We start from the raw sequence: 25,782 nt of genomic DNA on the forward strand, positions 1-25,782 counted from the left end.
TGTGATAAAGTAGAGCTGTTACTCCTCTGATAAGGTATAGTGTATGGATGCCGTTTCTGATAAGGTGCATATCGGGAGGGACTCGTCGTTCCCCGGGGTATCTGGCCTATCTGGGACAACTCGTTTATCACTTATACCCCGGAAAACAGGCCTCGTGAGCCAAGGTCTTGCGGGGGTTCAGTATGGTAGCCAATCGGTAATGAGACAATAAATCTTGCTCTCTTCTCTCGAAGAGGAGAACATGCTCCCGTTGTTGTTCCTCATGTCTTGTCGAGTTTCATCATTGAGGGATTAGACAACATGACCGACAATACGCAAGTCGAAAAGGACATCAAGGCCGCCGAGGATGGTCTTGAGCCGACCAAATCATTGACGGCGGGCGAGCTCGAGCACCTGGATGCATCGACAGCGTTCCTCCACGAGAACAACATCAGTGAGGAGTACCTCTCTGAATTGGTAAACGACAAGGAAAAGAACCGCCGCCTTGTTCGAAAGATCGACCTCATTGTTCTGCCTCTGCTGGCTGGCACTTATGTGCTCCAGTATATTGACAAGCAGGCGCTGTCGTACGCGGCCGTGTTCGATCTATTCACCAGTACCAGTGTCACACAGACAGAGTACTCGTGGTTTGCCAGCATCTTTTACCTGGCCTATCTGGTGGCCGAATACCCATGGGTCTATCTCGCGCAGAAGACACGCATGGGAAAGGTCGTGGCCGGGTGTGTGCTCTCATGGGGTTCCGTCTTGATGATCACGGCCGCGTGCTCCAACTTCCCTGGACTCGCGGTATGTAGATTCCTGCTCGGAGCCTTTGAGGCGCCGATTACTACCTGCTTCATGATGATGGTTTCGATGTGGTAAGTTTTGGTTCTTCTCCAACGTCTTCTGCGAATGACTAACACCGGACTCATAGGTACGTCCGGTCGGAGCAACCCCTGAGGGCTGGTATGTTCTACTGCTGCAATGGTATCGGATCCATGCTCGGCGGTCTTCTCAGTTACGCCATTGGGCAGATCCACTCCTTCCCCGTGTGGAAGGCCGTTTTCCTCATCTGCGGTGGCATAACCATAATCTGGGGCGTAGTCCTTCTTTTCTGTCTGCCCGATAGCATTCTTACCGCGAAGCGTTTCTCTCTTGAGGAACGCGCTCTCCTCGTCGGCCGTGCACGCCTTGCCAGGACAGGCGTTCTGAACAAGACAATTCAATGGTACCAGATTAAGGAGGCGTGTCTTGACCCTCAGGTTTGGCTACTCACGCTTTTCGTACTGCTCAACGAAGTCATTAATGGTGGTGTGGCCAACTTTGGCAAGCTCATCATCAAGGGGTTGGTCTCGGACCCTCTACTCACCACGGCGCTGGGTATCCCACAGGGCGCGTTCCAGGTGTTCTGGATTCTGACTGGAACTTTTACGGCGACGAAGCTGAAGAATCACCGCACAACAGTCATGGCCATCTGGTTGATACCTACCATCCTGGGTTGCGTGATGATGTGGAAGCTCGACAGACAACACCACAAGATTGGAGTCCTTTTCGGCTACTACCTCGTCGGCGCGTTCGTTGCCTCCTTGGTCCTCGCCTTGCAGATGCCGGCGACCAACTTGGGTGGATACACGAAGCGTATCACAGCTTCAGCCATTGTCTTTACTGCGTACTGCGTCGGAAACATTATCGGTCCTCATGCATTCTTGGCAAAAGAGGCACCACTATACCCAACCGGGTGTAAGGTTATCCTCGCGTGCTCAGTAGCGCAAATGTGTGTTGCCATTGGCCTGCGGATGCTTTTGATGCGCCGTAACAAGTTGAGGGATGAGGCGGCGGCGGCTGCTCCTGTTACACTGGACGCTGAGAATGAAGATGACGGTGTCGATTTGACCGATAAAGAGGTGAGTTGCTCAACGATACAAGTGATAGCTATTACTAACAGATGGTTAGAACATCAACTTCCGTTATGTGCTGTAAAGTTTCACCAACGGCACAATGATACACCACGTTGGACGTATGTAATGAAATTTAAATGTAATGACCAAGTTCTTGTGCTCTTGAAATGCACGAATCGTTGAATGGCCAAAGCAGAATCGTGTCACATTGAATCGTGCTCGGCAAGAATTCTTGCAGATATCAGCAACACTACAATGCCCCCATAAACTGAGACCACTGACTGGAAATTGGCTTCGCCAATGGCAACACACAACTTGGGAACGGCAGAAGGGTAGCAATAGGACAACAAGTTCACGTAGGGATGATTCACCAACCCCGTTACTAAGGAACCGCACATTCGGGAGGATGCTCGGGACAACAAGTCGGCGTCGTATTGACCTGGCTGATTGTGCCTAGACATGTGAGACCCGTATCTGTACCATGACGAACACCTTAACCGCCACGGCTTTTTCAAGGCCTGCATTAATCTGCGGCACGGAGGCTATCAAAGTAGCCCCAGAATCCCCGACCATGTAGACCATCGAGGGTGGCACGAGAATCCTTCGCTAGCCGGGAACGAAAAGGGGTGGTATCGCAATCGGGGTGTACGAGGAAGGTCACTAGGTTTAGAGGTTTTTGGTTTGTCTCGAACGCGGAAAATCTCATTGTGTTGGGTAGTCGTGAACCATTCCTATGCCATTTTCCTCTCCTCAGAGAGCCGGACGCCTCGAATTGGCGATTTTGTACCATGCAACCAACTCTAGATCCATGATGTAGACCGACCGAACCGAACGACTAGACCTTGAGGAAAGTCAGTCATCGTGCTCGGCCACGCCAAAAACCCAAAAATTCCTCGAGTAAAAAACTCCCGCAACGTACCATTTCCTCCCCCGAGGACGAAGCCTCAGCATTTATCGCTGGGCGGACCAGACGCTCTTGACGAGGCCATCACGCTGGGCCAGGCGGTTGAAAGCGTCGTCGCTCTCACCCATGGCGCGAACGAAACCGCAGAGGGCGTAGACGTGGTTCTCGCCGGGGACAGCGCGGCCGTTCTCGTCAACCTTGGCGACGGAGATCTGGACGGAGGCGTGGTCCTTGGCCTTGATGATGCGGTTGGTGGCGCTGCACTTGCGCGGAACGTAGCTATTAGGCAAGACGTTAGCAACATGTCCTTCTTGTCTCTGCCTTCATCCTTCGCGATCCTTGGTTCGAGCTTCGTGAAGCAGGGGCTTCCGCATCAAAAAAAGCTTCTCAACCTCCCCGAATGCTCCCTCTTCACGAAGCTCTCCAATGAATTCGGTTTGACGGCGTCTCGGGGATGCGCTTACAGATCGACGATCTCGCCCTTGTCGTTCTCCATTGCTGCGACTTGCGTTCGGGGGTTGTCTAGAGGCAAGTATGTGGTGTTTTTGCGCGGAAGTGGTCGTCGCAGGAAGTGCTTGGTGGGGGAGACTTCTTGAAATTGAGCCAAATTGTGTGGGTGGTGCTGCCAAAATTTCGGTGGGCTGCCGAAGCGGCAGGAGGGCTGAGGTCACGTGTAACTTGGTCAGGTGACTGCGCGGCAATGACGCGGGTAGTGAAGCGCATCTGGTCCGTGCTTCATAGACAGGGTGCCAGGATTACCCCCCATTTCGTTGGATGTCTTGGTCGGGTGTCGCTCTCCCGCGCGTGTTTTTTGTTGTTGTGTTAGTGCGAAATCGCCATTTGAACCGTCATCGCCACCCGAGTTCTGGTCAACCTTCGCGAAGAGGCTTCCTTAAAAATACGGACATATTCAATGTTTCTGCTCATGCTCTGATCGTCAGAGTATTTTGCAACCCCTTTCCTCTCAACCTGCTGCAGCTCGTGTCGAAATCATGCGCTCTGCGCATTGCCCTAGGCATTTCAAAATTCACGATGGTATCGCCAGGCCGAAGTACCCGTCATGACCCACGCAATCTCTCCTCTTCGCCGAGACTCCCATCATTGAATCAGATTAATAGCCAAATCGCTAGCTTACCTTCAATGCAAAGTAGTAGCAAGGTGCTAAGCCTCGCCGATAATTCGAACAATAACCCTTTCAATGCTTTGAACTTCCCTCAGGATGGGCAACCTGCAATTGACCTGACAACCCCGTGCAAATATCCGGCCGATGCCCCCAACATTCCGCCTCCCGAAGATGATGTGACAGTCATCTCTCTTGCAACGGTCTCATCGAAACCGAAACGGAAAAGGGGCGCCAAAGTGCTTGAGAAGAAGGCCAATCAACCTCCACCCAAGCTCTCTAAGATCACGAAGGTCACGAAGGCAGAAGAAACCGAAGCTGATCAGCCGTGGAAGAAATACTTGAAAGAAGCCAGCGAAGGTCAGGCAAAGAAGGGGAAAGGCTCGAAGGCAAAGTTAGGTGCGAAAGCTGGCGAAATCAGCAGTCGCCACTTTACGAAATCAAAAGGAAAGGCCAAAGAAGTCAGTACTCCAGCAAAGGGTGAAGGAAATGCCGATGAGCCGTTGGAATTGGAGACAGCTATAAAACGGCGTATGGACTGGACGCCACCGCCTGAGGACACCGTCGTTGGATCTAAGTCATCGCAAGTTATCGATTTGCTTTCATCGACAGCGAAGGCAGACAACCTAGCCGTATCTAAGGCCAGCTTTGAGAACTTGAACAGGGACTTTGGCCGGCCCGTTGATGACCAAATTGTGCGACCTGTTGAATCGGCCAATGGCAGCCATCAGATTTTGCGGAAAAGAAAGCTGATAGAGACGGTGTCCATCAACGACTCGACAGATGCTGCACATACTGAGCGGGTGGTTCCTAAACCAAAGGCACCCAAGAAGAAGCCACGAACCATCACGGAGCTAGCAACGGCTGCCTACGTGGTTCCAGACGTGAATGAAGAGCAACAGCCTGGGCCCCCACTTGAGAGCGTCGGAGGCGATGGTGAAGCGGCAAAGGGTAAGGGGAAGAAGCGACCATCGAGGGCAAAAAAGCCGAAAAAGGTGCCACCCCCAGAACCAGTTCTATTATCCCCGACAACAGCTTTAAGACAAGCTGCAAATCAAGACTACGTCTTCGGAACATCTAGCCAGTTGGCACGAGAGCATTCGCCAACATTTCTTAGAGATCTTCAATCCGCATTGCAAGCCTCCAACAGACCAGCAATGGAAGATAATGCATTTGAAACACCTATCAACAGCGACGCTATTGATCCAGAACCTCAGCAGAAGCTTTGGAACGTTGGCGCAAGGGATGAAGATGGCAGAGTTCTAGATCTTGAAATCATTGACTTGGCGGAGACACCGGGACCAGCTGCAAGCCTTTCAGAGGGTCCTAATCCATTTGGTTATGCAGCTCCCGAAAAGCATCAACTGTTATTTCCTGACCATTTCCCGTCCGAAGACTCGTTCCCGGATATCGACGACCTGCTGAGTAAATGCACAACCAGCGAGTTGCCCGTGGGCCAAACAGAGGCCCCGCAGCCTTTGACAGAACAACCTGCACTCGCCAACGCTCCCCAACCAGCGGAAAGGCAGGAAAATTCTCCTAGCGAAAGCGCAACATTGGACAGAAATGTGGTTGACATCATCGACGATATGAAATGTCACCCACCGTCTCATCTGCCCTCAGGGACTGGAGTAGGAATGGAAGAGGCTGTGACCAGCTCAAAGTCCGACCCAGAACCCAGTAAACCCAATTTTGAATTGTATACTGACGTTCAGCTTGCGCGGGAGATCTCCTCCTACGGTTTCAAGCCGGTCAAGCGGCGGACGGCTATGCTCGCCCTGTTAGACCAGTGCTGGGCAAGCAGGCAAAGAGCGGCGCTTTCATCACTCCCTACGAACCACTCGATCTCGACATCTTCTGAGACATCGGCAGCTACCAAGCAGCTGAGAGCCGCATCAGTTGTGTCACCCAAGCGCCCGCGGGGTCGCCCAAGAAAGAATAGTAATACGGAGCTGTCGTCCAGTGAGCCGCCGCCGTCAGCTCAGCCTCCGCCGCCATCGCCCAAACGGCCACGGGGACGGCCGAAGAAAACCGTTGAGCCGACACAAACCACTGGCGCCGCAGAACGCAAGAAAAGCAAATCAAAGTCTGGTGCAGATACATGTTCCATTCCAGAGATGGGATCGGCGGCGGTGTCCCCTCGCGGGAGGAAGCCCAAGATGCAAGAAGTTATAGAGATTCCAGATTCGGCGTCGGAAGGCTCTCTTTCCCCGTCTCCCTACTCGTCACCTGAACCTACCTTTTCACCACCTCCTGTGGATGTGTCTGTCTCAGCTGGTGAAGACACTGAGCTGTCGCTTGCCGCGTCACCAAAAAGCCAGCAATCATCGGTTTTGTTCGTATCCATTACGGAGGCGGTCACGACAGCACCGCCAACGACGGACCCGAAGCAGCCTACCTTCCATGAGATGATGTTGATGTATGACCCAATTGTCCTTGAAGATCTCGCCACATGGTTAAACACTGGCCAACTATCCAGAGTCGGATACGATGGCGAGGTCTCCCCGACGGAGGTAAAGCAGTGGTGTGAGTCTAAAAGCGTATGTTGCTTATGGCGTGAAAGCTTGAGAGGGGGCGAAAGAAAGAGGTATTGATTAGGAGTTGGAGTAACGATACCCCCTGAATATTCATGCATCTGAGTTTAAGGCGTCACTTGCACGGCACGGTGGCGCATAATGAGTTTTCCAATACAACGAGCATTCCAGCACTTACAAAGTCATTTTTGAATGAATATTTAAAGAAAAAAATTATCATGAACGATTGAGGACGGTTAAATGATTGTTAGCGCCGCTTGTCGCTCGCGCGCGGCATTCCTGAATTGGCGATAGGGCGCGGTCACAAGGCGCTCACCGAACCTCGGCAAAACGTCAAACCCCACCGCCATCATCTGGTCCCTAACATCTCATGAATTGAGCTAAGTGAAAGCCGCCACAGAACCTCTGATGTCTTCAATAAACTTCCACCGCGGTTTTCGCATGCGAAAGAATTCACCAATAATTGCAATTCGAGCCATAACTGCCTCACATTCGTACACAGTCGCGACCAGAGTCTCGAGCCGAGGTCGAAGTTCAACTACGTCACTGACAACTGTCTCAAGCCCAATCCCACGCTTCAACGGCCTCTCGGTAGCAATCATGTCACAAAAGCGATCAGCATCTTCATCAAAGGATAAGAAAGAAGTCCAAGTGCCGCGGCCAAGCTCAAGGTAAGCTACTGTCGAACACTGATGTTATGGATGATGCTGACTTTCTTCACAGTATCCTGCTCCTCTCGCCGACGAACCAGGTATTACTGCTTCACCGGGTAAAGACATCCACGTCTTTCGCATCGGCCCACGTCTTTCCTGGGGGGAATCTGGACCCATTTCATGATGGGGACATTCCGCCCAGTGAAGTGAAGGAGAGGCATGAAGATGGCCCTGCGTATCGCCTCGGCGCGATACGGGAATGCTTCGAGGAAACGGGCATCCTCCTCGCCACGAAGAAGGACTCCGGTGACGCATATACTCTTGTAAATGTGCCATCAGCAGACAGAGATGCAGCCCGTAAGAAGATTCACGGGAATCAAACTCGCTTCAGCGAATGGGTCGAGAGCGTCGGCGGTGTCCCAGACGTGGGTATGTGACTCTGTTGGCCTCAATTAATCGCTCCACTCACATGTATAACAGATCGTTTGGTACCCTTTACAAGATGGGTAACACCGACAAACGTGCCGAAACGCTTCACAACGCAGATGTACATTTATATGCTTCCACATTCTGCCTCGACAGGCGTTGAAGCGACAGAGCATGAGATCATCGTGCCAACGCCTGACGGAGGTGTAGAGCACACGGCCGCGAAGTTTGACGACGCTTCCGTGTGGTTATCCCGTGCCGACAAGGGTGAAATCATTCTCTTTCCGCCGCAGTATTTTCTCCTCTACCTCGTCTCGCAGTTTTGTAAGGGCGCACCGCCCGAGGCGGGCATGGATCATTTTGCGGCGCAAAGAAAGCTGCTGCAGCAGTTTCTTGACAAGATTCCGACGGCAGATTCGGAGGCGGCGAGAAAGCAGCCTAAGTCGAGAATACCTTGGTCTGATAAAGTCATGAGCCCGCACAACTTGTTCATTCGCGAAGAGGACAATCGAATTGTTCTAGGGATTGACAAGCCAGGTCCCGAGTTGAAGGATTCTGGGCGCGGAGGAGATTGGGAGAGAGTCGTGTTGGTAAAATTCACGAAGGACGGACCGCGGAAGGTCGAGATTCGGAGGAGAGAGGAAGTGTTGAACGAGGAGAAAGAGGCGAAGAGGGCAAAGGAAGAGGCGGAGAAGAGCGGCAAGTCTAAGATTTGATGGCCTTTTCTTTAGACATTAGAAACGGGAGCATTTTAAAAAGCAAACGCAATGCCGATTTCAATACCTGAGCTCTTTTTTCTTGAACTTTTAGTTTGCTGACACCCGCTTTTTGACAGTGCCTGTCAGCAAGCTCCAATCGCACCAACAACACCTTGGCCTCCGCCTTTGCACCAGAACGCCTCGGGCTCTCGTTTTTGTACTGTTGCTCCGGAAGAGAACTGAGAAACTGCAAGATCAGAAGAATGATATGTGATGTAGGTAAAAAGAAGGCACAGAAGTGCAAAAACAATAAAAACGACACTGCACAGCAAAGAGAGTAACACTGCGCGCAGGAAGCTTGCGGAGCCACCCCCCTCACACACCACACACACACCAAAACCAGCTTTCTGGGCCGCCTTCACTGCAAACGTAGTTTGAAGGTCCTGAGATTCTCACTAGGGTCTGGGGGATCGGTTTGTCCCTGAAACCTCTCGGGGCAAAGGAAATGGTGCGGCTCTGCTCGCCTCTACTATAGCTGGGGAAGGGTGATGGAACCCCACAAGGAGGCGAGTAGGGGTGAGGTGGACGTACTGGAACATGCTGTTGGAACAACGTTGCGAGCAGCTAACCGATGCAGACATGTTGCGCCGTGGTCGCTTCGGGGCGACCACCCTCGCACTGCATGTCGGTGGATGGCGTGGATAGATTCCACCCCCTCCTTTCCCATCAATCACTTATCCAGCAGCTATTCCCATTCAGTTCTCTCTTCCCCTTCTTCCTATCAACCCTTGTGGTTCTCCCCTCCCTCTCCTCTACTTGTCTAGTCCCTTCTCGGTGATGCCGGGGACATCATCCGATGGATAATTGGCCCCAGATACGCATTTGATGATCTGATCAATCCGCGTAAAGCACCGATTTTGATCGGATGGTGCTGGTTGGTTCGGTTTATCTGAGATGCCTCTCGCATCGAATTGATGCCATTCAGAATATGGCTCTTTGTACGGTGCGGACATCCCTTGTACCCCTCATTTTTCCTCGTGCCAAAAGTCTTTGCATGAGAACATGCTTTAAAAGGTTTCCTGACTGGTTCTCTTTCCCAATGTGTGACTCTTCGAAGATGCGTTCTAGAGCGGGGGGGCTCCAGCACCAACAACTGCTTCGCGCCAGCGTGTTGACGCCTTTAATCCCTGATCCTCGTCCATAAGATTGCCCACTCGACTCTATTCGCTGCATTTGCCCTCTTTTGAACATACGTGGCTCGGGTCTGAACATTGTCCAGACTCGACATCCAGTCCCGTGGACAGTCCATCGGATGATGATGACGTTCTCTTGCCGGCGGAAGTCTGCGACGATGCTTTCATGATTCGCCCCGGCTTCCAATCTGATGCTTTCTTGATAGACCAAGGCAAGCCACACCCTCAGCTCAGACTTCTGTGTATTTGACATTGAAGAGCTGACAGCCAATCGTCTCAAAGTTTTCGTCCCCGTGGGGGTTATCTAACGCCATCTTCAGAGAGAGATCTCTAAATATTCCACAGAGAAGCCTGTCCAGTACGGCAAAGACGGAAGCCAACATCGTCGCTCCGCAAAAGAGAGAACTTTGTCCTTTTCCGAAATGATCGACGTCGGGTACACTCACCGCTGCTTCGCTAAAGAATGACGACACGGTTAATGCCCTCACTTGCCGAGGAACTATTTCTCATAACTCAAATGATCTCCCAAAGGGACGAACTGCATACCAGCAACAGAACATCTGCGCTGAGAACCCCACCCGGAGAAGCCTGCACACACAAAACCTTTCCCTATAGGGCTTATCGAAAAAAAAGAGGGAATTGAATGCAGTGTAGCGCAACGAGCGGCACGCCATCCCATGCCTGCCGGCTAGAGACGCAAGAAAGAGAAGCATGGAGACGTACGCTAGTCACACAAGTCACTTTTATACTATGCATATTGCATATGTACCTATGCACCTAGGTAGTTTGAGAGGATGTGATTGGGGGGAGCTGTATCCAGAAACGGTTGGTCCTAACCTGTATGAGCATGGGCTCATGCACGTCGAATGTCGAGAGGTGTTCATACGGCGGACCCTTTGCTCAATGGAGCTAAAGACCTTCGAGAAGAGGGAGAAATGAGGGGGGGAGTGGGCAAAGAACGAAAACGAACAATTGAGGAGTTATGGCTACGAGGACATGAGAAGCGGAGTTTGGAGCACGAGTATCAAAGGTGGATGTTCGTTGACAGAGGCGTCAATGCGAAACCCCGTCATCATGTCGTTTTATGCTGAAAATCGTGGCTCCAATCGGATGGTAACATCAAGAGGGCGGCAGACGGATAGATGCTGGGCTTCGAGCTGGGTATAGCAGACACGGGATGGAGGGGTTCACATTCTCCAAGAAACGGACAACTCAGAGTGAGAGAGTTACGCAGAGCCGCAAGTCATGGGAACATGGTCTTCGGGTTGGTCAGTTCCCCTGCCCTGCAGATGATATGGAGGCGATCTAGTCTAGGATTAATGTCGGCGCATTGGGTCCTGGTTCCGGTCGGGAACTAGGGTAATCGAAACATTGAGTTAGATTGCTGTGAAATGTGATGTAACTCATGCTTATGGAGGAGCAGCTGACCCACGGGTAGGAAGCCGAGTAGGAAGATTGCCTGGCGGATGAAGCGAGGGTTGTCAAGTATCCAAGAGGGGAAGGCAATAATTGTTCAACGTGTGGATTTATCCAAAAACTGAAAGATATAAATGGGCCATTAAGACCCCAAGATGATGATGATGTTTCAATGCAATCCATCGAAGCAGGTCTTCTTTGACACGTCTATATCCTACTTCCAAGTATTCTTACCATCGCAACCTGCTAGCTTGTTGTCAATAGTACCAAGCTCTTGCTACATCGAAATCGCCCACAATGTCTGACAGGTAAAACACACCAACCAAGCATACGCGGATAGAATGCTCACCAATGTGCAGCACATCGCCAAGCCCAATGCTTGACATCTACATCAAGACAGAGAGCATCGTTGATAAAATAAACAAGCCAAAGTAAATACACCCAGTCGTCAGTAACTGAGGGACTTATTTCTTATCTCATTCGTCTTGCGACGGCTTGGAGGTTTGGTACGATATGCAACAAGGAAAGGACACTCAGATTTATGATACCCTGTTTTGGAATTTGTACGCCATGGTTTTGCATTGCTGATGTTATATTTTGGAATCATGTGTATATATTCTATGGAAACTGGGCTGCTACTTTATCATTGAGCACTAAGGGTAGGAATGATCTTGTTACTCACCTCCAAAGTATTTCAAGATATTCAATATCGAGAGGCTGCAACAAGGAAGCCGTCTAAGATTGATACGTACCGTTATAACGAAGCAATAATATTTGTCTGAAGGTAAACTGCTATGTAATACGTACAATTGGTCCTCTGCCGACTGCTTAGGTATTCATTCCATGAAGGGTTGTCGAGCTGACGATCTTAGTACATGTTTGGCATTAAAAACAAGCTAGTTAGCAACATGTACGAATCTGTTCGTTTGTGTACGCGATTCTTACGGCACTCTGATATTCCGCACGAACTTGTACACCCCTATTGCCTTGAGTACATATTCTAGCTCCGTTCGGTTTCATGTCGCTGGTACCAGCCGCTCCTCGTGGAAGAGGCTTTATTGGAAGATCTCCCATCGTGAGATTGTCGTAGGCTCGTAACATGTTTGATAAACAACCCTGGCCCGGATGTCCGTTGACATCAAGACTAGTCCGAACGAATGACAATGTAGCTAATACTTGTACATGATTTCATCAGTATTTGGGGATCGAGCGGCGAGGCGTCTTATGTCCACATACATCCTATTTGGAGAAGCAAACGAGAAATCTAAGACAATGAGCCATGCTGCGGGAGTCCCAATCTTCTCAAATTGATCACCACACATCCCCGCCCATCACTGAAGAATGACGGCATCTCTTGCGAGCTGTACTTGTTGATACACACCACACCACCTTCCCATGCCATGCCGTATACTTGACTTTATGCAATCGCCTGCAAAGAAGCCAACACCAACATAGAGGTACCCTTGTCAATTCTGTCAACCAATGGGGCAATATCGCCTATGAGAAGCGTACCGCCCGTGGTGACCTCCAGTCGCATTCTTAACCGCCAACAAGCAGGCCTAGATGGATCAGTTGCAGCAGTTACTGCACAGCAGAAAGAAACACTTGGCGGTGCCACGAAGTTTCATGCACACTACTGCAAGGAAGGAAAGACGAGGCCGGGTTGATTGGGCCGACGTGAGGGGGGCATGGATGTTGCATTGTTGGCTGCATTCAACCACAGCAACCATCCCAAGCGGAGGTGATGCTACAATCTTTCCCGAAACGAATGAGAGACCCAACACATTCCGTCCCGGAGATGTGACAGGGAGGGGTGTCCGCTGAAAGACAAGAGTTCAGGGTTGACATGTCCGTTGGAGAGACATGCCGCGTGCGCATCTCCGCCTTAGCTAGGAGGGCTGATACGAGACTGGGGAAATCACTGGACCAGCGGTTCGTCGCAACTACTGGATGACATTCGAATGCCGCATTTCGACACCTCGCAGCATGACTGCAGAAGAAGAGCCTCAATTCATGTGGTTGCTTTCACTTCCAGTTGGTCCCCTCTTTGTTTACTTCGGCCTTTGGGGTGGCCCCGAGCTATGGTGTTGTCGAGTCGTCTTGACTGATTTGTTCCGTCTTAATTAGGGTGCGATATCCCAACCCTTGTATTGGTTATGGATACGCCATCGGGACTTTGCTGTGAGATGGAAAAGGGGACAAGACAGTTGTGGTTGCAGCAGGTGACCGGGATGCGCTCGGGAGGACGGGACGGGGGAACCCGAAGACCACTGCTTCCTAGATATCTCCCTATTTTGAGCCCCTCACGGGTATAAATAGCTCTTTAGTGGTCTTGAAACTCAGAGAATTCTCGCAAGAATCCAGACAACATAGTTTTGTTTTCAACATTGCTAGGCAAGATATTATCATCAATCCTTCTCACTGCACTGTGGTGAGAGACCCTTACCCCACCATCATTACAATGAATACGAACACAAGCTCCGCTACTATGATCAACAGGTAAGATTCATCGTTAGAACCGCCAGCTTGATGAACTGTTCTTAAGCATGTGATTGTAGAAGTAGTGACTCTTCCGGAATGCTTGACGTCTTCCTTAGCGACACTAGCAACTTGCCGGACCGGCTGATTCGTCCACCACCTCCTCCACCACCACCACCAAAGGAGTAATCATTATATTCAGAAGACTCGGAGAACTTTATGAAATCAGAACACCGGATAATTTGTGGCATTTGCGCTTGCATACGGCAACACGGGGGAGTAGTCATGAGCAACAAGGCGGAGTTATGAGATACCCTTGGCATTGGCGTTAAACCATTTCATTCTGCTTGAACGTGGCATTGAATTATCCGGGGGGGTCGCTTTGAAACGCATTCGGTCAATTTGGGATGCGGAATCCGTTGATTGGGAAACTTATGAATGAGTACTTTCCATCTCTCTGAGTGGGCTTCTCCTAGAACCATGAGTGGAGCCTCTTTGCCATATTACAGGGCATCAGAGGATATGATGTGTTGAATCTAAGTAAGAAACCAATGGTATAGCCTTGATAGCATGAAAGAATACAAGTTATGGCCCCGAAAAGCTCAAAACCACTAAATCATCATCTACGTTGTTTGTCGTTATAACAACTTGTAAGGTAGGGTGCGCTGTGTGTGGATTTACATGATGGGAAGAATCAAACTCGTTGTCACTCAAGTGGTAGCTGAAAAATTCTTCAAAATCACTTGTACCTTACAAATCAGGGAATATCAGTACGAAGTAGTGTTTTAGTAATGACTCCCTGGTCCGAGGATTCTGGCGCAGACTTCAAGGGTACGATCCGAGGCAACACATTGGAAAGTTGATGTAAGAACTCGTCCAAGATAAAAAGAAGATAGTTACCGATCCAGCTACATATTAAACTTTGCCTTCTTTCTTATTTGATTCTCTTCTTCGCCATCGATTCCAATAATTAGTCTCCAGTACACTCATTCACATCCTTAGCATTGGCTATGACCTTTCGAGAGGTGAAATAAGACGAAGTAAACTACGCCATGGTGTCGGGGTAAATAAGATACTGCAACAAGAGCACCGAATCACGCACTGCGAAATCACGATCCTCCTCCGCCGCCGCAACCACCTCCTCCACCGCATCCTCCCGCGGCCAATCCTGCGTACGCTGCTCCACACACTGAGAAATACGTTAGCGTAACTATACCTGTGTGACAACGGAGTGGGTTAACCTTACAGCCTGCTGAGGAATATTTAACACTCCAATATCCCTATAACACAGTTAGCACAAGCACGGTTGGAAATTATCAACACGACTTACATCCAGACTCGTGCATCCACCAGGGCCACCGCAGCCACCGGCTGCGATATCGTTCGTCCCGCACGACCCTTGAGCACAGTTGGCCCACTCTCCAGTCCCAGCATGTATGACGCCCGGGTCGGCGGTCACGTAAATTCCAGCCGTGAGATAGGCTGGATACATGCATGGTCCGTACGGATGGTAAGTTCTTCCCCAATGGTTGTAGTACTGATCTCGGGGAGGCAGTGTCTTGCCATTCTTGGCAGCACGCTTCGCCGCGCGGTCATAGGCGTCATCCAAGCGGACTCTCCAGACCGTGCGCTGCCGTGAGCGAAGCCTCTTCCGGATTGCATCCTCTTTCGAATGCACGGCGTTGTGGCTCGAAATGTGGACTTCAGTACCAGGAGCAGAGGGTTGGGCGCCTGCAACGAAGTTGTCGATGGCTTGGTTGCGTTAGGCTAACGTTCTTTTTGAGAGGGGGAGCGTACTATCATAGGGGATGGCGTACCTTTTTGCTCTTTACTTCTTCCAAAAACCGAGCTAGTGTTAGACGTGTGATGGATGCGAATGACTGATATGATACTTTTAGTTACGGACCTCTACAACTGACAGTTGAAGAAAACGGGAGCCGACAGACCTTCGCAGTACCCGCAAACACATTCAGAATACACCTCTTGGAACCTGTCCAGGTATGCTTTACTGGTCAGCTCAAATGAACTCGAGAGCTTTTCCTCGTCAATCTTGTCGTTGTGGTCAATAAATCTCATCTCCTTGTTCCCCTTTGTCGAGGTGTTGAAGGTCGAAAATTGGTAGTATGCTCTCGGAGCCAGCTGGTGAGTGTGCCACGCGAGATCAACGTCAAGCGTTGGAACACATAAGGTGTATGGATTCTCCGTCATAATGAGCATGAAGCGTTGGTACTTCTGCAGGAGACGGTCCATGGTACCGCGCTGGTTGGGGCCATGCAGCCAGTCGATCTGTGAACATTAGTTATACAACGGCCGTATGGGCGGAATTCAGACTCTCTTACGTTGTACATCTTCTCAACAAATGTACCTTGACGCATCGTTGCCCCAACAAGGTCCAAGGCAAATATAGAATAATTGTCCCAATACCGAGACATCATCTTTCTCGTCTGGAAGCGCTCAGTGCGCGTGAGTACTCGACCACCTGTGAGGTCCGCCTTGTTGGCCGGGACGGGTTTGGCCCCCTGGATCCTCTCATATGCATCATCGTCGGATAACGCAGCCTCAATGATGTATCGAACGTTGTCCATAGTTGCAGGCACTTGCATGCCTGGTTGAATGAGCTTGTTCAGCTCTTCAATGACGCCTAGCCCCAATAGACGGTTAGGGAATTGGACATCCCTGAGTCGTGTGTCGAGAGTGGCTGGCATGCCGACTTTGGGGTCTAGAACGGAGCTAGGGACGACGTACTTGTCATTGACATAGTGGTTCGCGTCGTTGACTATTTTGACGACGGAGAGAAGGTGCTGGGTAATGAGGGTGTTACAGCCTGCTGTGCACAACTGGCTGAAGCTCCCGTCTCCGTATCCCTTTCCAACTACACCCGGTTTCCTAGACCGCATCAGTAGAGGTTTAAGTGGAACAAACAGGGTCAGACTAACTGATCGCCCTTGAAGACCTCAGGAAGCCCGCAGGTTGTCCATGGGACCTCGATATCTTTATGACAGGCGGGACATTTCAGATGCTTTGTCATTGGCTCTTCGGTGTTATTCCAAGCCCGACCAGTTGTTGCCTCCCAGTTCTGCTTCGCTGCATCCGTGGGGTTGTAATTGAACTTTGAGTCAATTTTTTCGTTGACTTGAGCCCATGGCATACCAGTCGTCCAGAAGGCCTTGAGACCATAACGCATGGTATCCTCCAAGAAGGCCCTAGGGTTGAGCATATGAGCATGCCAGATCATGAGAACGTCTGCTCTTGTTAGTTGTAGCTCACTGGTATACTGGGCGTTGAGATCTTACCGAGAGGCGGCAAAATATCCACAGTCCAGGGGAAATCCTCGCCGCCATCGGGAAACTTCAAGTACTTCTCAGAATTATTCATATCCTGTTCTTTTAGACGTTCGCTCGATAACGCTTTCCACCAAGTTTCGTAGCGATCTACAGCCCTCGCCAGGAACAAGGCCCATCGCTTCTCACGTATCAATGACAAAACATCCTTGACTTCTTTCTCCGACTTCTTGCTCGAGCCGGCCTCATCGCTGTCGGGTTTTGGCCCGGCACGCGTGTCCCACAGGTCCCAGAGCCCATCTGTGTAGCCAATGTTTTCCTTCAATGTCTGGATGGCATAGAGGAACTTCAAGTGAGCGAGGCAAGAATCAACATCCGGGTCTTTTTGGGTGCCGAGTCTGAGAGAAGAAAAAGCGGCGGTGATGTTGGCGACCTCTTCCTGGGTTGGCGGCTGCTTTCCTCCCTTGGAACCATGAATGGACTCGAACGATGGCGGCTGGTCATCAAACGGGGGCGGTTCGGCCTGCGCATCTTGATAAGTAGGCGGCGGGGTGGCGGGTCGCTCCGCCCGAGCCTTTGCCGCCTCCGCCTCCGCCTCCGCCTCCTTCTCCTTCTTAGACTTCTTGAAAAACGAGGGCATGACGAGTCCGAAAGAGTTGGAGATTAGATAGGGGAGTGATAAGTCAGACGTGAACTGAAGCGTGCGGGGTTGGTCCTGACTGGCAGGGCACAAGAGCCAACATGCACTAGGAAGTACCTTATAATGCTCCGGGGAACGTACCCGTTGGGACTGGCTAGGTCGATCTCGAAAAGTTGCAGTGTGACTTTTTAAGCACCGAGTTCAAAGTGCAAAAAGCCTCGTCTGGCTGGACGCGTAATGCAGACTGCAATTCACGATCACCAGATAAATGAACAGGTCATCGTATCAGCTGAACATATATATGTCTAGGGCTGGAAGGCAGACAGTGAGAGGCATGCAGGGCTGTGGCGCAGCTCATGAGGCCTTTGCAACCGCAAGAAGTTAGCGCCCGTCGCTCGATACGCCACCTCGAAGCTTCAACACCGGTTTGGTCGGGCGAATGCACCCCCTCATAAGAAGAAGCATCGGCCTATTGGATGGTCTGGCCTTGGGTAAGAATCTAGGGTGGGCTGCGATCCTTTGGCAACCCGTTATGCTGGGCTTCCCCGTTATCGTCCACTCACATCCAATGTAGTACTACATTCCAACAGCGCCCCCTGGCCACTGTGGGGGGAGGATGGAGTACATAAATTCTGGACTCATGATTGTTCAAGATAGCCCCATGGGGAATATTGGCTACCTGTACTGATACCGAACTTCGGTCAAAAGGTTGTCTGCATACGCGTTCATTTTCAGGGGTGCTCTTGTGGCATTGGCTCAACGTTGTACTGACTTTTCAGCTCATGGTCAGGTGTGCGTCCGTTGTTCCACAGCAGTCCAGTTGCAAAAAGAGGTCGCTTTAAGCTTAGTCGGGCAACACCTAAGATGAGCCTAAGATGCTGGGCGATCTGATGCTTCGTTAAAGTGAGCGCTAGCACTATCTTGCCAAGCTAAAGCATGCACCGAAGCAATGGCTTACTGGAGTATCAACGAGAGGGATGGATGCTAACGTCAACACTAAACCCTCCCTTTCTAGCCCCCGGTCCCAACGGTTCCCAACTGTCGCTTTTCGTTCTTGGCCAACGAAGAGAGATAAGCCATCACGGAGTCTTTTGATCTTGGTCCTTTAACTCGGGAATCTTGCTTAGCCATCAAATGCAACTTCATTGGTCGGCCAAGATTTGAATAATCTGAAGCCATGGGTCAATTCTCAGATGGCTCATACGACAGTCCTTAGCTGCATTAAGAAAAGGTGCTCGACTTTGCTTGACCAATTGGCAAATACGTAGGTTCCAACAAAACGTTGGAGGAAACCCAACCCCTAGAAACATACTGCAACCGTACCTTGGTTTCTGTTCTATCTCAGCCTAGTCTATACTCATTTTAAATATGCCCAGAATCGAAGAGGAGGTTCGATAAAGCAGTACTGGATGAACATATCACTATCACTCCTATAAGGGTTTGAGGGAAGGCAAATACCGTAACCTGGTGCACAAGGCATCAACTTCGAGGTGTTCTACTTGGGTATATAAGTACGAGTAGCTATATTCACCTTATGGGTCCATTAGTCTCTATCTTAATCCACGTCTGATCGTATTCTAGCAAAATTGGCCAAAAGCCGTGTTACGAAGTTGTCTCGTCTAAATAAAGGTTTCGAAAGTGGCACTAACAGCATATACGCTGAATTTTCACGATCACCATGATTTTCAATTCTAGCGACACGAAACAGTGGGCGAAGAAAGGTACAGTAGTTTTAATTCCATCGATGTGAAATTGCCGCCTCACAAGAGTTTAAGTGGGTTTTGCGAACCCAGTTCCTTCCGCAAATCTGGTTTTTTTAACAGCTATAATGATACAGACTTTGAGGACCCAAAACAGTCTTATTCCCCAACAAATTAGCATATGATGAAGTATTCTATAGACTGCCATAAGACACCGTTTCCAAACACGTGGAGTGTTATCCAACCATGCTCTGATTGTGCGTTTTATATCGAATGACAAAACTCATATGGTTAGATTTAGACAAATAGGGTCTTTGGAATGAATCGGTTTGTAGGTGATCCCTTATGACACTCGATGAGATAGACTTTCCCCAGCAAATGTCAAATTCAGTTAGGTTTCGAATCCGATATTCAGGTTCCTAACCATAGTAATCATAAGTTAACATGTGTTAGGCTTGGAGAGCAAATCTCGAGTATCGTTTAGATAACTTCCAGGACACAATTCAAACATGGCTCTCGCTTCGAGAAAACCCACGCACAAATCACGTAGTCATCAGTCCTTTTCAAAATGGTATCAAGGCAGCAGCAGAGGTCTGCTACCATGTCTTCATATGTACCAAGTTAAATAAATACAAAAAAAAAAAAAAATGTCAATCCCTCGCACTAGGTAGCCCTAGAAGACGAAGTTCGCTGCGACGCCCTTGACAAGGTTCTGCGCAAGCAACTTGTGAATGGCCAGGCCGGCGTGGTAGTTGTCAGCCCAGAGGCAGTTGCTGGAGCCGTAGCAGGTAGCGTCCTTGGCGCCGTACTGGGCAAAGTTCTTAACGACGGTGTCGAAAGACGGCTTGGTGTCGAAGACGAGACCCTTGACTCCGCTGTTCTTGGACTTGAAGGTGGTGAGGCGATCGTTCAGGGCCTTGTTGTAGGCGGTGATGTCGTTGCGGAGGCGCTGGAGGTCGGTCTCGGACTGGCCGATCATGGCGGGGATCTGGTCGGAGAAAGCTGGCGATACTACATTAGTACATTGGCATCTACCGGGGAAGGGGGCATGGGAACATACGAGGAACCGTGAGCAGGACAAAGTTCTTCAGGCCGTCATCGGCAAGGGTCTGCAGAAGCTCAAAGTAACGGTCCATGATCTTCGCAACCGGGGCGGAGGTCCTCTTCCAGAAGGGCTCGCCGACATCGTTGATGCCGATCCAGATGGCGACTAGGGTGTTGGCCTTGTTGACCTTGCTCGAGACATACTGCTTGTACTGGTCGACCTGGTCATCGACGCAATACTGGGCGTAAGTGGTGACGATCTCTTTGTCGGTAGTGGCGCCAGTGACAGCAAAGTCGTAGGTCAAAACAAGCGAGGTGTTGAGGGTGCTTGTGAGTTGACCGACCCAGTTCAGGCCGCTGGAGGTGGTCTGACCGGGGAGGGCCGGGTTTCCGAGCGGGTTGCCGGCGGCGGGGAGGGTGCCGCCAGGCCAGAAGCCAACAGTGGAGTAGGAGTCGCCGCTATGGTTAGAGTAAGTCACGGCCTAGTGGTGTTGTCCAAGTCCATAACAGAGGACTTACAAGACGATTAGGTTCTTGGAGTTGTTCGTTTGCCTAGGGGCGACGGCTGGGGTAGGACTCGCGAAGGACAGGGACAGGCCGGCTGCCAGAGAAAGGGCTGTGGTAAAAGACTTCATATTGTCTGGTGTGGTAGGGCACCTATATACAGCACTAGCAGATATGAACAGTTAAAATCAGAATGGAAGAACGAATGTGAAGTAAAAAACGATAGTCAGCCGACGAGACACAAAACAGATGGCTAGCCGTCACCAAAAAAGAACCCAGAAGCCGTCTCACATGGGATGGCAGCTTCGGGACATATTATATTGGACTTCTCGCCTGTGATAGCCGCTGGAGCATTCCCGAAATGCGCTGTGGAAGCGAAGGAGAGAAGGTTTTCGTCACGGCGCGTTTGCATTACATTGAATTCCCCATCCTCGGCAGAGCCGTTATCCCCTGTGATTGGTGGAACGCTTCACTGAGGCCCGGGCTTGGACGGTGCGAGCCCCCCAAAAGGGGTGAAATTGCAGGTGTGTCCACTGGGGCGTGCGGGGCATCGGGTTGGGCCATTCGCTCCCTTTCCCGTCTCATCAAGAGTTGGGGATGGATGCTGTCATTCGGATTTTCCATGTTACCTAAAAGAGGTTATTGTGTTCTGAAATAGGAAACTTTCCAGTCTCGTACAGAATTGGAGGGATTTAGAGCATGACGACGCTATTTACCTTAGCTTGAAATCCGAGCTGCTGGCAGAAGCTACCGGATCTTGTCGTTATGGGCTCTTAATTCTTGAAAAGAACCTCCATATGTTAGAGCAGCTGAATCATCTTTCCCCTCCAAAATTTCTTGCTGAGTTCCCCAGATGCTCCAGGTATATTGTCTGCAGAAGGAGTGGCCCAGACCATTATCGAAAAGGACTCTTTACTTGAACAACTGACAAGCTTAGGATTGCGAAATTAATATAGCATGGGACCACGATATTCACGAGCATTCAAGTTCACGGCATTCTGAAAACGTTGGCGACATAAAAAAACCCGGGTTGCCCTATATATGTACCTTAAAGAGAACGTAAAATCTTCGTCGTCGTCACCCGCCCAACACGCTTAGAAGGCGGGGTTGGCGTTCTTGAGCAACATCTCAAAGTACGCCTGGAACCAGGTACCAGCCTGAGGAGCAGGGGTAAGAGAAGAGCCAGAACTGCACTTCTCGTCGTAACGAGGACCGGTAGAGTCGCTGGTACCATCACTCTCACCACCAGGCTTAACCCAAACAATAGCGTCGAGGGTGTCAATACCGGTTTTGACAGTTGGGCGAGGCCCGAAGCCGGCGTCCTTGACGTTGCACCAATCACCCCAGATCTGCTGTCCGGTGGGCTGCTTGCCGCTGCGGCCCTGGTCGACAAGGTAATTCGCGGGATATCCGGCCTCCTTGAGAAGCGGGGTCAGCGCCGTGTGGAACTTGGATTCGTCAAAGTTGTTGTTGGGGGTTGTGTACGGGGGAGCAGTCGTCAGGTTCCAGCCATTGAAGTTGGAAACGTTGGTGACGAGTCCACGAACAGCCTTGGGAGAGCCAGCCTTCTTGTACAACTCGCCGTACAGCTGAGCAGTGGGCTTAAGGTTAGCTTCCCAACCGAGCCAGCCGGCGTGTCCGGCATCGACGTAAACAGCTGCGTTGGGGAGATCGAGCGTCTTGAAGGCATAGTCGGTGGCCTCCTTGTAAGTATCCGCCGCCTGGGCGCACTTTTGGACGTTGAGGTTGGTAATGAGGTTGGCAAGCCCATCGGGTTCTCATCAAAGTTAGTTGGAAACGCTGGCTAAGAATGAGTACGGCGCACATACCATAAATCAACACAATGCGGGTGTCAGAGTATTCCTTGACAAGGGCGGCGATCGGATCAATGTACTCCTTCTTGTACTTGTTGATGCCATCCTCAGCAATGAGTAGCTCTCCGGCCGAGGACTTGGCGGAGCAGTCGCGGTCGGGAAAGTTGTAGACAACATAAGTACCGGCGAACGGGGGGTTCGCACCCTCCTGGTTCAGCTTACGGATCTGCGCAAGAGTGCTGTTCATGAGGCTGATCTTCTCACGAGTGTCGCTGCGTTGCCATCAGTCAAGCTTCTTGGGCATAGTTTTGCGACGAGACTTACAGCCATGCAAAAGAGGGAACTTCAGCGACCTTGGCGGCCTTCTCGGCAAGCTCAGGGCTCAGCTTGGGAATAGCCAGGTTCTTAATCTCATCGGCATAGTAAGGGTTAGGGAACAGCTGCCTGTCGGCAAGCGGGTTTCCCTCGTAGGATGCGACCTGACGGGCCTTGACAGGTCCGGCAAGAGCGGCCGGCGCAAGCGCAGCGGCGAGAAGAAGATGAGCAAGCATTTTAGGGGAAGTTCAAGAAAGTGCGAAGATATAAGATGAAGTGAAAAGAGTGTCGAACCGGCGATAAAACGAATGGCTGCTGCGCGATGGAGTTGGAGCTGTCATCTCATCATCTTTCTCGATGCCGGCATCTTCTTACTCTTATACATGTCGTACATCCCGCCATTCTAAAGAGCCAAGCCTCAAGCCAAATGACGGACTGATCCACCAGTAGTAGGTAAAGACCAAGGGTTGTCCTACAAGGAAACAACAGTCCTTCATTTTAGAGATGACCTTCAAGGATGACGGGACGATCTCTAGAGTTCTCCGTGCCTAGCTTCTTGACGTTACTTTTTCGGCCGTGTGAGATACAATGTGGCCGAGCTCTACCGGCAGGGGTTATGCTTGAAACATGGCAGATGGTTACCGTTCGTACCTGGATGCTACCGTGTTGGGGCTTTGTGTGGTTAAAGGGCTGCTTCTGGCTATTGGGTACTCTCGGAGCCGCTGCCTCCGATTTACCACGTGCAATGACAATATCCTCAGGGGTCATCGGCAGCACTGCCCGCCTCTACATTCCCGTATCCACTGGGTTCGGATGACGATATTCGCGGGGAGCAAAATTGCACTATCCATAAAGATGTAGAAGCGTTGGATTGATTAAGGGGACAATAGCGCCTGTACGATGTTGTGCCGTTTCATATGGGTGTCCCTGCTAGTGTTGATGTAACTGTGAAAATTGGCGAAAACTTTACTATGGTAGAGCCAGGGGTGAAAGGATGAAATACTCTAACGCCGAAGGGAGGAGATGTGGCAGAACTCGAGTCAATAACCACACAAACTGTATTTCCGAGACTGTCCGATGAAGTATGAATCTACCGAAGACGATCGAAAGAGTTTGGTAGTGCATCGCGCCTTGCTTGCTTATAATCGAACTGATAATTGTTTTAAGTCGCAACATAGTTTTGGAACCAGTACCACATATTTTTGGAGACGACTTGAGCTGTTTATCCAACTAACGTCTCATCTTCCAAAGGTAAAGTTGTCGTCGGATCGTCCATCCGTACAAACGAGTAGCAAACCCACATTTTACCCTTCATGATCGGCTAACTAGAAGTGCACGGAACACTCATTACGCTGTGCGGCTTTTGTGGAAACGAACCACGTGTGAATGGTTTGGACTGGAGACTGGAAATTTAATACGACCCGACGGAGAAACGTGCCTAATTCCGCAATTCTTTTGCGAGATCCCAAGGGTTGCGTACCAATATAAATGCCAGCATGGAATGCTAAGGAACTTGGCAGTTCTGGCTCTCCCGTGAGAGCGTTGGCAGAAGTGTTGTCAGGACTCGAAAGAGAAATAGATCGTCCCAGTAATATAGCAGAGAACTTGGCATATAACCGCATCGTCGCTGACTTGATACCACCGGAAAGCTGAGAATCCTCGCGATGACAACACCTGCAAAGTCGGTCCCAGACTGTTGCCATTCTTTTTTTTTTTTTTTTTTTTTTTTTTTGGGCCGTTTTAAAAAGCCTGCCCACGTTACGGAAAGCATCTTCTCAGCTGAGCACTAAACATCTTGGCCGTGTATATTTTACTCCCCAAGAAGCTATTGTACGCCAGGTCGGTGATTTGATGTTTGAGTAATTTTCAGCCATAGCAACCAGTCAGGCCGTACTTACTTGGCTCTGGGCTAGAGCTTCGCTCATACCTGACTATTTACCTGTCAGTCTACGCTTTTGCTCCAGGTTCTCAAATGATCATTCCGTTAAGGCTTCAGCTTAAACTCTTGTCCTTCTAAAGCAGTTTGACGAAAAAGGGGCAACCGGAAGATGATAGGCTTGAAACTCTCGCATCCGATGCTAAGTTCAACATCATGACTTTTGGGTGCACTAAGACTCCTTCGAGCACACCCCACATGCCCGCCGTCGAAGACTCCTCGTCACGCTCTGGTTTCTAAGGTGTGTATCTCATGTTTGGAGAATGGTCGAATCATTCCTCTCAGCCGCACCAACCCACTGTAACAACAAAGTCTTGATTCTGTGTACCTCGGCAATGAAGTGGTTGTCCTTGATCGCGGCTCCTATAAGACAGAAGTCTCAATTATGCGTGACACACAGATTCGGATCGCAGGTCGGAAGTTGTACTCGAAGCACTGAAGACGCTGAGGCAGAAGAGGTAGTTAACACCTTCCGATAAATGCAGAGCCAGGACGACGACGCCACTGCGAGAACTTTGGCTCGATATCGCGACCAACATATGATGGAATTCTGATGACATTGATGATGGCAGTTGTTGCAAGAGTCTGGGAGGGCTTAAAGGGCAGAATCAAAGAAATGAGACTGTGAGCTAACTCTTCTATTCGGAAAAATGCCAACTACGAGCTGGGCATAGCCAGTATGAACTACGTAGCACATTTCATGGAGTTTGTTTTCGGTCAAGTGGAACAATTAATACAATAGTCTTCATATTTAATGCTGATACCTCGCAAGTTCCGCAAGTCCCTACCTCGACCATTAGTGGAATTAGTGTCATGAACCATTTTGAGTATGTGTTTCCTGTAACCCGTCAATGGTCCATTTTGATATTATTGTCTAGGTTGCTAATCCAGTTGGATGGCAACCTTCACGGCTAGTCCCAGCATCATCTGCGCAAAGGATGTGGGTTTCTTGCAGCAGTCGAATGGTTTGGACGTTCTTCTCCGACATCAGGAGCTGAGATATTTTTTCCCTTTCGTATTTTACATGTGTGGCATGGCACTGGGTGGGCCACCTCACTGTGACTAGAACTTCTAGCCCCGCTTACAACCCGTGGAGTCCCGCGAACTGGACCGGTGGGAGCATGGTTCCCACATTGAGTGCTACGTGCCTTACCTTAATCGAATGAAATACCCTTCCCGCAGCTTCATCTTTTCCGACGAGCTGGTTCAGGCCCGGGAAGAGATTTGAATAACCAATCTTTTGACAAAC

General features: G+C 50.3%; 7 protein-coding genes across 7 annotated transcripts; 3 read left to right on the forward strand and 4 right to left on the reverse strand.

The window, feature by feature from the left end:
* Positions 1 to 300: 300 nt before the first annotated feature.
* CTRU02_210222 (MFS transporter) lies at positions 301 to 1,959 on the forward strand (the record flags this gene model as incomplete). Its single annotated transcript, XM_036729671.1, has 3 exons — positions 301 to 857; positions 914 to 1,883; positions 1,933 to 1,959. 3 exons carry the CDS (start codon positions 301 to 303, stop codon positions 1,957 to 1,959), a joined length of 1,554 nt encoding a protein of 517 aa, XP_036578513.1.
* An 869-nt stretch (positions 1,960 to 2,828) lies between these two features.
* Positions 2,829 to 3,277, reverse strand: CTRU02_210223 (40S ribosomal protein eS21; the record flags this gene model as incomplete). The annotated part of the gene is made up of 2 exons (XM_036729672.1): positions 2,829 to 3,060; positions 3,246 to 3,277. The coding sequence occupies 2 exons, from the start codon at positions 3,275 to 3,277 to the stop codon at positions 2,829 to 2,831; spliced, it is 264 nt and encodes an 87-aa protein (XP_036578514.1).
* Positions 3,278 to 3,555: 278 nt separating this feature from the next.
* CTRU02_210224 (Structure-specific endonuclease subunit SLX4) lies at positions 3,556 to 6,495 on the forward strand (the record flags this gene model as incomplete). The annotated part of the gene is made up of 1 exon (XM_070205412.1): positions 3,556 to 6,495. The coding sequence occupies one exon, from the start codon at positions 3,556 to 3,558 to the stop codon at positions 6,493 to 6,495; it is 2,940 nt and encodes a 979-aa protein (XP_070061060.1).
* Positions 6,496 to 7,035: 540 nt separating this feature from the next.
* CTRU02_210225 (nudix family) lies at positions 7,036 to 8,230 on the forward strand (the record flags this gene model as incomplete). The annotated part of the gene is made up of 3 exons (XM_036729673.2): positions 7,036 to 7,106; positions 7,159 to 7,517; positions 7,569 to 8,230. The coding sequence occupies 3 exons, from the start codon at positions 7,036 to 7,038 to the stop codon at positions 8,228 to 8,230; spliced, it is 1,092 nt and encodes a 363-aa protein (XP_036578515.2).
* Positions 8,231 to 14,408: 6,178 nt separating this feature from the next.
* Positions 14,409 to 17,220, reverse strand: CTRU02_210226 (alpha-ketoglutarate-dependent sulfonate dioxygenase; the record flags this gene model as incomplete). The annotated part of the gene is made up of 7 exons (XM_070205413.1): positions 14,409 to 14,516; positions 14,630 to 15,051; positions 15,117 to 15,179; positions 15,246 to 15,585; positions 15,639 to 16,185; positions 16,236 to 16,542; positions 16,593 to 17,220. The coding sequence occupies 7 exons, from the start codon at positions 17,218 to 17,220 to the stop codon at positions 14,409 to 14,411; spliced, it is 2,415 nt and encodes an 804-aa protein (XP_070061061.1).
* A 2,373-nt stretch (positions 17,221 to 19,593) lies between these two features.
* Positions 19,594 to 20,599, reverse strand: CTRU02_210227 (GDSL-like Lipase/Acylhydrolase; the record flags this gene model as incomplete). Its single annotated transcript, XM_036729675.1, has 3 exons — positions 19,594 to 19,922; positions 19,981 to 20,423; positions 20,484 to 20,599. The coding sequence occupies 3 exons, from the start codon at positions 20,597 to 20,599 to the stop codon at positions 19,594 to 19,596; spliced, it is 888 nt and encodes a 295-aa protein (XP_036578517.1).
* Positions 20,600 to 21,562: 963 nt separating this feature from the next.
* On the reverse strand, positions 21,563 to 22,833 carry CTRU02_210228 (cellobiohydrolase II; the record flags this gene model as incomplete). The annotated part of the gene is made up of 3 exons (XM_036729676.1): positions 21,563 to 22,245; positions 22,298 to 22,554; positions 22,607 to 22,833. The coding sequence occupies 3 exons, from the start codon at positions 22,831 to 22,833 to the stop codon at positions 21,563 to 21,565; spliced, it is 1,167 nt and encodes a 388-aa protein (XP_036578518.1).
* Positions 22,834 to 25,782: the final 2,949 nt, after the last annotated feature.

This window comes from Colletotrichum truncatum (assembly GCF_014235925.2).
Source record: "Colletotrichum truncatum strain CMES1059 chromosome Unknown Contig_0006, whole genome shotgun sequence".
Classification (NCBI taxonomy): Eukaryota; Fungi; Ascomycota; class Sordariomycetes; order Glomerellales; family Glomerellaceae; genus Colletotrichum; species Colletotrichum truncatum.